The sequence below is a fragment of the Salmo salar genome, chromosome 25 (assembly GCF_965601325.2).
Source record: "Salmo salar chromosome 25, fSalSal1, whole genome shotgun sequence".
NCBI lineage: Eukaryota > Metazoa > Chordata > Actinopteri > Salmoniformes > Salmonidae > Salmo > Salmo salar.
In genome coordinates, this window is record NC_138315.1 from 47,065,105 (window position 1) to 47,078,709 (window position 13,605).

The 13,605-nt window shown below is 43.9% G+C and overlaps 1 protein-coding gene across 2 annotated transcripts; it reads right to left on the bottom strand.

Moving 5' to 3' along the window:
• Positions 1 to 4,563: 4,563 nt before the first annotated feature.
• LOC106586860 (exosomal polycystin-1-interacting protein) lies at positions 4,564 to 12,393 on the bottom strand. 2 transcript variants are annotated; one of them, XM_014174583.3, is made up of 3 exons: positions 12,179 to 12,393; positions 11,941 to 12,066; positions 4,564 to 10,046 (listed from the first exon to the last, which is right to left on the bottom strand). In XM_014174583.3, the coding sequence occupies exon 3, from the start codon at positions 9,981 to 9,983 to the stop codon at positions 9,228 to 9,230; it is 756 nt and encodes a 251-aa protein (XP_014030058.1). In that variant the 5' UTR covers positions 9,984 to 10,046; positions 11,941 to 12,066; positions 12,179 to 12,393; the 3' UTR covers positions 4,564 to 9,227. The 2 variants fall into 2 exon arrangements, with proteins under 2 accessions (XP_014030058.1, XP_014030059.1); XM_014174584.3 differs by lacking the exons at positions 11,941 to 12,066; positions 12,179 to 12,393 and adding an exon at positions 11,023 to 11,677.
• Positions 12,394 to 13,605: the final 1,212 nt, after the last annotated feature.

The window sequence follows — 13,605 nt, forward strand, 5'->3', positions numbered from 1 at the left end:
AACAAATGAGTCACATTGAGATGAGATCCTATTCGTCCGTTTCAATCAGATATTTGCATATTCACGTTAGGGAACGCCTACTCTGTGAAGTGCGCGTGTGCAATAACTAAATTCGCCTTTTCGTTCTAAACAATGCGATAATTTTTTTTTTTTTTTACAGCTTTGGCAAAGGTTAATGTCTACAAAACGTAGTCCACTCTGTTTATAACAGATTCTAGTTTTTGGAACAGAAAACTGTATTGAGATAAAAATGTTTAATCGATGAGAAAATGTGCAGAATGTCGACCAAAATCCATCTCGTTGAGTCTTCTACCACTGCCGGCCACTGGGCTTCCTCTCACTACCATATTTGGAAGGGAGTTTAAACGCCAAGCGGATGCTTTACATTTATACATCTGGTGAAATATCTGTCTCATTGTTCTATCTTGTGGAATGGACTTCTTCTATGGTATATTGACGATCGCACAATTTAATGTGCATCCGGCAACCTGCTAAACGGCATGAAAACAGGATTCCCCAAAATGGAACAAAATACCACAAAAAAAACTAAAAATAAAACTAAATCAAACACATTTTCTGTTAACAAAATAAAACATATGATCCCTACACAGGCTCACGGGGAACCTGGGAGGGCGGGTCTTCCGGCACCAGTACCCCTTGCAAGTCTTCAGAAGTAAGTCCCAAGAACGTTTCTGCACAGGCTATCTTTTGGCTGGCAGCAAACATTTACTAGACTGTGCTGCGTCCACTGCCACATCTTCACTAGCATCAATTGTTTTCTCATTCTGTTAATCGCCTCTGCATAAGAGATACGATTGACTGCTCTGACCTTTTGTCACCTCAATTTCCTTCACGTTTACAGGGCACTCCAGGAAGTCTGGATTAGTTTATTTTGTAAATATTTTCTTAACTATATTTTCTGAAAACTGCATTGTTCGTAAGCATTTCACGGTAAGGTCTACACTTCACCAGGGCGTAGCCTAACGTGATCAGAAATCAAAACTAGCAAGCAAATCGCAGCAATGAAGAATTGAGTGCGTTCACGCCAATGGGGGATTCTGGCAGGGGGGAGATTTTCGGCACAACACCGGTCCTTGCGGTTATGCCTGTATAGGCGAGACCGAAAAATGTCGTCCCCGCACAAAACTAGAATAGCCCCAGTAAGCAAAATGACGTCTAAAATACGTATTTACCAGACGAAGTTAGGTTCAATTTAGGTTCTGAATGAAAGGTGAAAATGTATTTTCCATATGTTTTAAAAACATATTTTCCAGGATGTTGAAAAGGCATCTTTTCCGGATGTTGAAAAATACATATTTTCTGGAAGTTGAAATCAAGCCCTTTCTGGAACTGCACCAAAAAAATACGTCCTCCTGTGCTAACTGAGGTGTAGCTTACAGTGTTGCCTAAAATTACATTTTTATGAATGCCCGCCTGTGGTAAACTTAGATGTCGGCTTGTACTTACTGGGGTGTGGCCTACAATGTCATCCCGCAATGGAATTTTATGAATGCCCACCATTTGTAAAACAGGAAGTTGCATTGGCTTTATTAGTTCTGATTCCTGTGACTAATTCATTTGGCTATTTAAGCTCTGAAATCAGCTACCCAACTTTATCAGGAGTTCTCGAGCCTATTGGCAATGTGTTTACACAGCGGGAAATGTAGAAGTATTTTTCTTGTTTTGCTATGATCAGCTTGTCCAACATTGACCGATACAAACTTGAAACCACTGATCATGACAATGGAGTGAAACTCCTGGACAACAGTTGTGATTGTCCATTTTACTTCGACCTGTCCTGTTTTTAGGAAATGTTGTTTGTTAACATGATATCACATTTTTTATTTGATTGAGCGCCATTTAGGTTCCGGTATTTGATCTAGAGAAACCTGCATAATGTAAAAAGTGTCTGCCTCATTACATTTTTTTTATTTCCAGTCTGTAGGCTATAGAAAAGGCCATACTCTTTTTATCATATATCTGCTAAGTGATTTATGTTAGATTAATGAAAAACATTGGTCGAGCGCTTAAGAGATGCGTCCCTTCACCCTGGAGAGGCGCACAGGGAATGGACAAGCAAAATATTTAGCAGTGGGTACTGCTTGTCAAATGCGGCATAAGCACTCACCTAAAAAGCCCATATGCCACTGGTTGAGAGAAATTGTAATTGTTTGTGGGCAGAATTATGTGAGGTTTTGTGTGTTGTTGTTGGAGGTCCATCTTGGTCAGTTTAGGTGGTTAGTCTGCTGCCATATACGGCCGCCTAATGCCCCATGTACACTATGAGCGGGTCCGACAAGCTCTTTATCAAAAAACGACAGGTCCGACAGACTTTCTTTTTCTTCATTCACCCAGCGGCAGCGGATCAGACGCCGGGAACCAACCACAGCAGGAATTTTCTTCAGGTAATGGTATTCAAACTGAACATCCATCATCACCCCTGAGATGACTCCTTTGACGGGTGCTCTACAGCGAAGTTCAAAACCCAACACTTCTGTTGTTTGGATTCTTACTGCAATCTTCCTCTGTTCTGAAAAACAATTAATCAATTTGTACTCCACTTTTCCCAGCTCATACCTCACCATTTGACACCTCAAACGGGTTTCCCACATATGCATCCCAACAAGAAGCGATTCATTATAATTCATACACATATCCTCCACTCCAATTTCAGCCAATTTCCTTTTTGTTCCAGTTTTCGCTACTACTGTTGTCCATTCAGAACATTCGTCTTCATCAACTACGCTCGACGCACTGCTTGATTCGAACTCAGGACCCACTTCCGCCATCTTTTTCTTTAGCAGGGAACCATAGTCCTCAACGAATGGACTTCTTCTTCTATGATATAATGGCGGTCTTCAAACCAACGTTAAAGGTGCATGCCGCCACCTACTGGGCTGGAGTGTGTGGTCAATCACGGTTTTTAACATTTCTAAATCCTCCTACCTATCTCAGTACTTCAGAGAAAATAATAAAGAACTCTACTAACTTCTAATAGACCCTCCCCATCCCACAAATCCCTTCCAAACCCCCTCCCAACCTCAATCTTTCCCTCTCTTCAACATACTTACATTACATTTTACATTTTAGTCATTTAGCAGACGCTCTTATCCAGAGCGACTAACAGGAGTGAATGCATACATTTCATACATTTTTTCCCCCCTACTGGTCCCCCGTGGGAATCGAACCCACAATCCTGGTGTTGCAAACACCATGCTCTACCAACTGAGCCACACGGGACTTACAACAATATAACAACACATGTTCCACCGTTTTGCGACCATACACTTCTGACACAAACCATTCACATGCTTGCTAACCAGTTGTAATGACGAGTTCATTGTACAACGTCCTAAGCGCAATCGAGTAAACATCACCTCTTCCTTTCTGATCTGACCTTTGAATCTTGGTCCACCGACATTTCTTTGGAGGGCATATAAATGCCGGCCCTTTGGCTCAGAGTCCCATCTCTTCTGCATCTATCAAAATGGCTCTGATCTTAAATTTGGTCTCACCTCTACCCAGTGGAAAATTAATATCAATTATCTTGTTTTAAAGCTCTTTTGGCTAACTGGTCTACAATTTCATTCCCTTCCACACCTGAATGTGCTGGCTGGAACCCAGCAGAATCGCACTACTACATCCATTCTCTCAATTCTCCATAATAACATTAATACCTCCAATAGTAGGTCACTCCTATTAGATTTACCAGAAGATAAATTATTCAATACAGACAGAGAATCTGAGCATACTATAATTCTAACAGGTTGTATGTCCTCCACCCACTGGAGGGCAACTATTATCACCAACAGTTCAACTGAGTATACTGACAGTTCATCTGTTAGTCTTCTACATATCTGCACATCACATTCAGGAACGTAAACGCCTGCTCTTGTGCACCCACTATCAGGGTCCTTGGATCCATCTGTGAAAAGCGTTAAAAAAAGCATAAAAACTTCTACCAATGTAAATGTCAACCAGTTTCCCTATATCACTGACTTCTGACCAATCCTTCCTTTTTCTCTACCAAGGTTAGCTCAACAACAGGATCTGGAAGTAACCATGGAGGAACATCCCCTATCACCACAGACGGGCCAACCTCCAACTCCCTTAAACCACTCGCATCAGCAAGCTTTCCAACTGTCCAACCAAAACCACTGCCTTGTCTACTAGTATATGCTCAACAGTCATCTAGAACAGTAACAGTGGGATGCTCAACCTGACAGCCTTTCAACCTAACCCAATAAGCTAATGACAATTGTTTTACGCCGTATATCCAAAGGCATCTCACCTACCTCCACTAGTAAGGCACATACAGATGTAGATTTAAATGCACCAATACATATCATAGCTATATACCAGATTCTGTCCAGCTTCTGAATCCAAATCTTTGCTGCTGTTCCATAAACTATACACCTGAAAAAGGGAATGGACTTGAGTTGGTGCCCCTCAAAACATTGAATGTTTTTGTACTTTGCTGTTTGTATAGCTCCAAGGTGCCCTCTATGGGCCGTACACTGACACCTGTATATGTGTGCGCGCATCAACACAGAAATGATTGCATTTTAGACATCGTATCACTTTTATTGGTTTTAATAACATAATACTCATATACAACATTAATGGTGTGTAGACAGAGGCCATAACCCACACTCACCTATAAACAAATTATTTCTACCTTATAAAACAGTCAATAATCTTGCCTTGAACCAAATTATACACAAATCAAAGCCACCAAACTGTGATACATGATCTATTGATGACGTATTAAATATGTCATAGAAGGCAAGTACCCAGAACGATTTATACAGCCGGTCCCAACACCAGAGAGCCTGTACTTATCTATATGTGATTTATACCGGTTTCTGCAAAGCATACAGTTGAAGTCGAAAGTTTACATACACTTACGTTGGAGTCATTAAAACTCGTTTTTCAACCATTCCACAAATTTCTTGTTAACAAATTATAGTTTTGGCAAGTCGGTTAATACATCTACTTTCTGCATGACACAAGTAATTTTTCCAACAATTGTTTACAGACAGATTATTTCACTTATAATTCACTGTATCACAATTCCAGTTGGTCAGAAGTTTACATACACTAAGTTGACTGTGCCTTTAAACAGCTTGGAAAATTCCAGAAAATGATGTCATGGCTTTAGAAGCTTCTGGTAGGCTAATTTACATGATTTTAATCAATTGGAGGTGTACCTGTGGATGTATTTCAAGGCCTACCTTCAAACTAATTGCCTCTTTGCTTGACATCATGGGAAAATCTAAAGAAATAAGCCAAGACCTCAGAAAAACAATTGTAGACCTCCACAAGTCTGGTTCATCCTTGGGAGCAATTTCCAAACGCCTGAAGGTAACACGTTCATCTGTACAAACAATAGTACGCAACTATAAACACCACGGGACCACGAAGCTGTCATACCGCTCAGGAAGGAGATGCCTTCTGTCTCCTAGAGATGAATGTACTTTGGTGCAAAAAGTGCAAATCAATCCCAGAATAACAGCAAAGGACCTTGTGAAGATGTTGGAGGAAACAGGTACAAAAGTATCTATATCCACAGTAAAACGAGTCCTATATCGCCATAACCTGAAAGGCCACTCAGCAAGGAAGAAGCCACTGCTCCAAAACCGCTATAAAAAAGCCAGACTACAGTCTGGTCTGATGAAACAAAAATAGAACTGTTTGGCCATAATGACCATCGTTATGTTTGGAGGAAAAAGGGGGAGGGTTGCAAGCTGAAGAACACCATCCCGACCATGAAGCACAGGGGTGACAGCATCATGTTGTGGGGTTGCTTTGCTGCAGGAGGGACTGGTGCACTTCCCAAAATAGATGGCATCATGAGGATGGAAAATTATTTGGATATATTGAAGCAAAATCTCAAGACATCAGTCAGGAAGTTAAAGCTTGGTCGCAAATGAGTCTTCCAAATGGACAATGATCCCAAGCATACTTCCAAAGTTGTGGCAAACTGGCTTAAGGACGACAAAGTCAAGGTATTGGAGTGGCCATCACAAAGGCCTGATCGCAACCCTATAGAAAATTTGTGGGCAGAACTGAAAAAGCGCATGCGAGCAAGGAGGCCTACAAACCTGACTCAGTTACACCAGCTCTGTTAGAGGGAATGGGACAAAATTCACCCAACTTATTGTGGGAACTTGTGGAAGGCTACCTGAAACGTTTGACCCAAGTTAAACAATTTAAAGGCAGTGCTACCAAATACTAATTGAGTGTATGTAAACTTCTGACCCACTGGGAATGTGATGAAAGAAATAAAAGCTGAAATAAATCATTCTCTCTACTATTATTTTGACATTTCACATTCTTAAAATAAAGTGGTAATCCTAACTGACCTAAAACAGGGAATTTTTACTAGGATTAAATGTCAGGAATTGTGATTAAACTGAGTTTAAATGTATTTGGCTAAGGTGTATGTAAACTTCCAACTTCAACTGTATATACCTTCAAAAAATTTCCTGATATGATACAGTGAAGAAAAAAAGTGCTTGAATCAAAAGGTGCTTTAAAATCAAAGTAGCAACACTAGTTAATAAACATGACATGAAACACAAATACCCATCTCCTACTACACAGGCTCATGGATCGTTCTGCCTAGATTGTGAGTGACTGAGATATACTTTATGGTGCAGACAGTGAGCGTGAGGAGCGACACATTTTGTGATGACCTAGCCTAAATGTTTAATCCACAGTAAATGGTTCCCCAGAGGTGTGACCTAAGTTCCCCAAATGGCAAGCACTAATGACAGATCTCTGTCTGTACAGAGCGAGCCTGTGCTTGAGAGCTTGTATCCGAGATGTGTTCGGTCCTCATTAACATGACATAGGGAATATTATTAAATATTCCACTGGAATATTTCACTAATGCTATGTAACCGAATGTGTAGAATTAGAAACCATATTCAACACTCCCAGCTCTTAAATACTTGGATCTGGTTGGGGTCTGATGCGTGTGAATGTTGTAGTGTCATGTCAATGCAGAATAATACAGAAACCTCAATGTCCTAACAGTCATTAGTGAGTGTGTTCTGGAGTGGAATAATACAGAAACCTTCATTTCCCAACAGTCATCAGTGAGTGTGTTCTGGAGTGGAATAATACAGAAACCTTCATTTCCCAACAGTCATCAGTGAGTGTGTTCTGGAGTGGAATAATACAGAAACCTTCATTTCCCAACAGTCATCAGTGAGTGTGTTCTGGAGTGACCTAATACAGAAAATACTCATCATTGCTCACCACGGGGCAGGCAGAGGAACTGAAACGTCACGTCACCCATCTTCATTAATTATTTACAAGACGTATATAAGAATATGCATGTACACTTGCACGCCTAGGCACACGCACATTTACACGCACACACGCGCGCACACTCACGCAGAACAGAAGTGTTGGCTGCAGTCTGTTTGTGAGGGTGGTTTTAGATGAATGATATGACTATGTCTCTCTCCAGATGTCAGCTGAAAATAAAACACGTGCTATTTGTTTTTTGAGTGGAGATCAGAAAATATTTCCTAACACCTCTTGTCATGTTCCTTCATCACCGTCTTTTTTTTAATTTATTTTTTTAACCAAGGGTAAGATGTATTAACCTTTACTAACCTGGTCTAATCCCTGGCCAGGGTACTACTTAAAAACCAAAAGGGTACAGACATGCTCATTCTAGAACATGAGCAGAATAACATATTGTGGACCATAGGGGTGAGACCAAGGCCGTTCCAGGACAACCCTGTATTCTAGAACACCAGAAACACAGTGATGTAATCAATCCAGCATGGGCCGGACGGACCCAGTCTCCAGAGCACACCATTCCAGAAGGCTTCTACATCAGCTTCATCTTGAATTAAAAACCCAACCAAGTCCAGCTTAAGGTGGGTCCACAACCGTACAGTTCAACTAAGAACAGTCACATGACCTGACGATCCATTAGGGTTCCAACCAGGAATACCCATTTATAGGGGAGCCATGGTAACCTGCTTCACAACAACATGCCTTAATAGGCCATCTGCACCGAATAACTGAAGAAAAGAGCAGCTGGCAAAGCTAACTGTCAGATAGCTTGTAGGCCTACTGTTATGAATGCTATCTGACAGTTAGCTTGTAGGCCTACTGTTATGAATGCTATCTGACAGTTAGCTTGTAGGCCTGCTGTTATGAATGCTAACTGTCAGATAGCTTGTAGGCCTACTGTTATGAATGCTAACTGACAGTTAGCTTGTAGGCCTGCTGTTATGAATGCTAACTGACAGTTAGATAGCTTGTAGGCCTACTGTTATGAATGCTATTTGACAGTTAGCTTGTAGGCCTACTGTTATGAATGCTATCTGACAGTTAGATAGCTAGATAGCTTGTAGGCCTGCTGTTATGAATCCTATTTGACAGTTAGCTTGTAGGCCTGCTGTTATGAATGCTAACTGACAGTTAGCTTGTAGGGCTGCTGTTATGAATGCTAACTGTCAGATAGCTTGTAGGCCTACTGTTATGAATGCTATCTGACACTTAGCTTGTAGGCCTACTACTATGAATGCTATCTGACAGTTAGCTTGTAGTCCTGCTGTTATGAATGCTATCTGACAGTTAGCTTGTAGGCCTGCTGTTATGAATGCTAACTGTCAGATAGCTTGTAGGCCTACTGTTATGAATGCTAACTGACAGTTAGCTTGTAGGCCTGCTGTTATGAATGCTATCTGACAGTTAGCTTGTAGGCCTGCTGTTATGAATGCTATCTGACAGCTTGTAGGCCTGCTGTTATGAATGCTATCTGACAGTTAGCTTGTAGGCCTGCTGTTATGAATGCTAACTGTCAGTTAGCATTCATAACAGTTAGCATTCATAACAAGCTTTCTGTTAGTCTTTAGAGCAGCAGACGGATGCCGTCCTTGTCTCGTTCTCTGTCTCTTTCCATCTCTTCTTCTCTGCCTCGCTCTTGCATTGATACTGAAAGATGGTTGTCTTGTCTTGTCCAGAGTCTTCTTGTGGATATTGGAATCGAGTTTTTTGTAACGTAGAATCGCATTATATAGAAACACATTGAAAAGCAGCATAGCTCTCTGCACATCAAGCCCATTCAGTAACATCAGGGTGAATGGAGCTCTTGCACTTACCACTTCAGTGTTATCCATCCAGCCCAGTCTAGTTTCCATAGATCTATTTAGCTGAGGGACTGACCCAGCCCTGCTCTCTGCTCAGAGCCTACAGGTCTAGTAGATGAAGGTGAAGAGGCAGTCCTGTTGAGGGTCAGGAGGCTGGTCCAGAGGGGTTGAGGGGTACAGGGGCTGGTCCAAGGCAGTGGAGGGGTACAGGGGCAGGTGGGGGAAGTACTGGGAGAGGGTGGGCATGGGAGGGGCGCTCACACTGTAGGCCTTTAGGGACGACAAGCCATTAAGCAGCGCTACATCCAGGAAGGATACATGGAGGATAGAAGATGAAGGGTCAGTGGAGGCTAGGGACCCCATCCCCTCTATATCCTCAGTCCCAGAGGCGATTGTGAGGACCTGCTCCGGGTGTGGGGCACCCTGGGCAGCGATGTGGACCCTCAGCCTACGGAGACCGAACAGGGCCAGGTACTGGGTGGGGATGGCCAGGGACCCGGGTCCACAGTAGGACAGGCACAGGTCTGGCACCACGCTCCCATTCAGTAGCTCTGTGAGGACCCAGGGCTCTCTGAGCCACATGGTCAAGCTGCCCTGCTCCCTCAGGCCCCCAGGGGTCAGCTCTGAGTGCGACATGGTGCGGCAGCTGCACAGCAGGTTTGCCAACGCCTCGTCACAGTCCTGGATGTTGGTGGAGCAGCTGCATTTCCTCAGGCTGTTGCCGTGGGTGGCACTGTTGAAGAGCAGGGTGCTGTTGCCGGGGCCCGTGCTCGAGCCGACGGTCGTGGGGAGGAGTAGAACCCACAGAGTCCACAGTAACAGGGCAGGAGGGCGGCGACAAGAGGAGGCCCTGTTTAGAGACATCTCCACGGAAACCAAATGGACTACATCTTCACCGAGTGGATATTCTGAAGCCAGTAAGCAAATCTGTAGGATGGGAGGGAAAGTTATGCAGATTTTTAAAGAGCAAAGTGTACTTTGAGATAGATTTCAACCTAGTATAGACACCAAGACAAATCAAAAACAAAGCAAAATTGAAACCAAGACAAATTCTACCAGTGGGAAAAATGTGTCAGATTGCCTTCTGCCTCTGTCACAGAAGAACACAATCATACTCACTCGCTCAGAATAGCACATGATAAATAGCTGCTCTGTCCTACAGTAACCTAGCTGCTTCTTATTTAAAATTCCAGTTTATTGGTTGGAGGTCCGTGAGAGACAGCCAGATGAATTCAGCTCTTTATTTCCAGGCGCCCGTAATTGAGCAATTTTTTTGTTGCTCTCCAACTTTATTGGGGAGCGGTCCTTCAGGCCTTGGACTACTGCGGATGGCATACGACTGTCTATAAAAATGCCTGCACCGTGCTGCGGTAAAGGCAGAGGCCAGCCACATTAAAACTGTCAGGAAAAATAAAACACTGCCTCTTTCTTTCCCCATCGAGGAGCAGAGGAAAAGTGGGATGAATAAGGACTTCCAGAATAACTTTTTCCCTCTTTTTGTTTTTAAAGGAGAGGACTTTCCAATGTTGTGATTGGCATCACAGTTGGACAAAATGTACTTAGTTGTCTGAAACATGTCTGGAAAAATAGAAAGATGGCTCTGGTCACAAAGAATCCTATTTATTTATGTCTTATATAACCAGCATATAGCGCTGAAGATGGCTTCAGTTGCCACTACAGTGCCAGGCTGGCAGACTATGTAAGAGGATATGTTTGGTTGAAAACCCAGACTAACAGAGGATTTGGCTATGTCGATCCCCACTCCTCAGCCTAGCATCAAACATCTCTTATCCATCACAAAATATCAAGACATTCTCAGTCTTTAAACAGAATATACCATAGGCCTTAAACCTAAACTAGAAGTTCAGCAGCCATGTCTCCATACAACACTGTGTCAACTTACTCCCACTCTGTGCTAAGGTGTCTGACTGCTCCATGCAGCCTCTGTATCCTTCAGTCACCAGATCCCTGCTAAGTACACAGACCACAGCCCAGTCTGCATTACCGGAGCCCAACCTCTATAGACTACTGTTCAGTTCCCTTCCTTCCCACTCCTTTACTGTCCCAGTCCAACTCATCCCCCTCTCTTTATGTCACACCAAACTTTGCCTCTCCCTCTGTCTCTCTCCCTTTTGCTTCCCTTGCTCCCTTCTTTCCTTCCCCTCCCTTCATTTGCTGCAAACTCCAGCTGCTGGGCCGGATGCAGAAGGAAAGGGAGACGGGGAGGGAGTGAGAGAGGAAGGTGGCTGCTGTTCCAGTCAGCTATGAGGAGCAGCGCAGAGCATTCCTCTGACATCATGTTCTGTATGCGGCCGCAAGCACCCAACCGAATCCTCCCTCTCTTTCTCTTTCTCTGCCTCTCCAGATCATCCCTCTCCCTCTGTTTCTCTGCCTCTCTATATCATCCCTCTTTCTTTCTCTGCCTCTCCAAATCATCCCTCTTTCTCTTTCTCTGCCTCTCCAAATCATCACTCTCCCTCTCTTTCTCTGCCTCCCCAAATCCTCCCTCTCCTTCTTCCTCAAAATCTAATTTTCTGTCTGAGACTGTCACGTACACACACACACACACACACACACACACACACACACACACACACACACACACACACACACACACACACACACACACACACACACACACACACACACGCACACACACACACACACACACACACACACACACACACACACACACACACACACACACACACACACACACACACACACACACACACACACTCAGACATCAGGCACTTTGACACATTCCCATAGGATAAATCAGACAAGATGTGGCTTGATTATTAAAAGTATGGCTACTTACAGGGAAGAGCGCTGGCAGCAGTCAGGGAGGCATGTGCTTCTCAGACGTTATGATTTAGCTCCGCTCCAGACGCAGCAATTTAGCCTTCCACATCTGTTGGCAGACCCAGTGGAACTCCTCACCCGTCTAGCAGACGCAAGGGGGAGAAACAGTCAGCCCAGAGAGAGGCACAGAGGGGGAGAGACAGAGAGAGCTGGGAAGAATGAGAGAAGGAAAGGAGAAAGAAAGACAGACTTACTCTCTGAACATGGGATAGCACGGACAGTCTTCAGTGATGATGACACCGGACACAAATAATCTGCCCATTTTCTCCTCATGTCACTCGCTTTCATTCCCCCTCCCTCTTCCTCCCCCCTCTCTTTTTTAACTCCCTCCCTCTCTTCTTTCCTCCCTCCCTCTCTTATTTCACTCCCTCCCTCTCTTATTTCACTCCCTCACTCTCTTATTTCACTCCCTCCCTCTTGTCAGTGATTTTCCTCAAGCTGCCATCTGCTGGTAGAATACAGTAAGCCTACTACTAAACAAAACTTTTACCATTCAGACTAATACAGACTACTTACACTGTTCAAATTGCAGTATTGAATATCATATCTATCAAATCATGTTATTTGAATACCATACAATTAATCTGAAATGTTTTTAACTAATGCCAAGCTGCAAAATAAAGAGACAATATTGCCACTGTTCATTATGTTTCTGTCCTTTGAAAAACTATGAAGACTTGGATTTTAAAGAGGAGTATGTTGGCGTGGTGCAGGGTAATGGAGGTACACAGTGATCTCTACAGGATGGGTAATGGAGGTACACAGTGGTCTCTCCAGGATGGGTAATGGAGGTACACAGTGGTCTCTACAGGATGGGTAATGGAGGTACACAGTGGTCTCTACAGGATGGGTAATGGAGGTACACAGTGGTCTCTCCAGGATGGGTAATGGAGTCCACAGTGGTCTCTCCAGGATGGGTAATGAAAGTGCACAGTGGTCTCTACAGGATGGGTAATGAGTACACAGTGGTCTCTACAGGATGAGTAATGGAGTACACAGTGGTCTCTACAGGATGGGTAATGGAGTCCACAGTGGTCTCTACAGGCTGAGTAATGGAGTCCACAGTGGTCTCTCCAGGATGAGTAATGGAGTCCACAGTGGTCTCTCCAGGATGGGTAATGGAGGTAAACAGTGGTCTCTACAGGATGGGTAATGGAGTCCACAGTGGTCTCTACAGGATGGGTAATGGAGTACACAGTGGTCTCTCCAGGATGGGTAATGGAGTCCACAGTGGTCTCTCCAGGATGAGTAATGGAGTCCACAGTGGTCTCTCCAGGATGGGTAATGGAGTACACAGTGGTCTCTACAGGATGAGTAATGGAGTACACAGTGGTCTCTACAGGATGGGTAATGGAGTCCACAGTGGTCTCTACAGGCTGAGTAATGGAGTCCACAGTGGTCTCTCCAGGATGAGTAATGGAGTCCACAGCGGTCTCTCCAGGATGGGTAATGGAGGTAAACAGTGGTCTCTACAGGATGAGTAATGGAGTCCACAGTGGTCTCTCCAGGATGGGTAATGGAGTACCCATGTTCTCTACAGGATGGGTAATGGAGTCCACAGTGGTCCTCGGGGGGGGTCACAGGGCCCGGGGATGGGTCACAGGGCCTCGGGAGTAGGGCA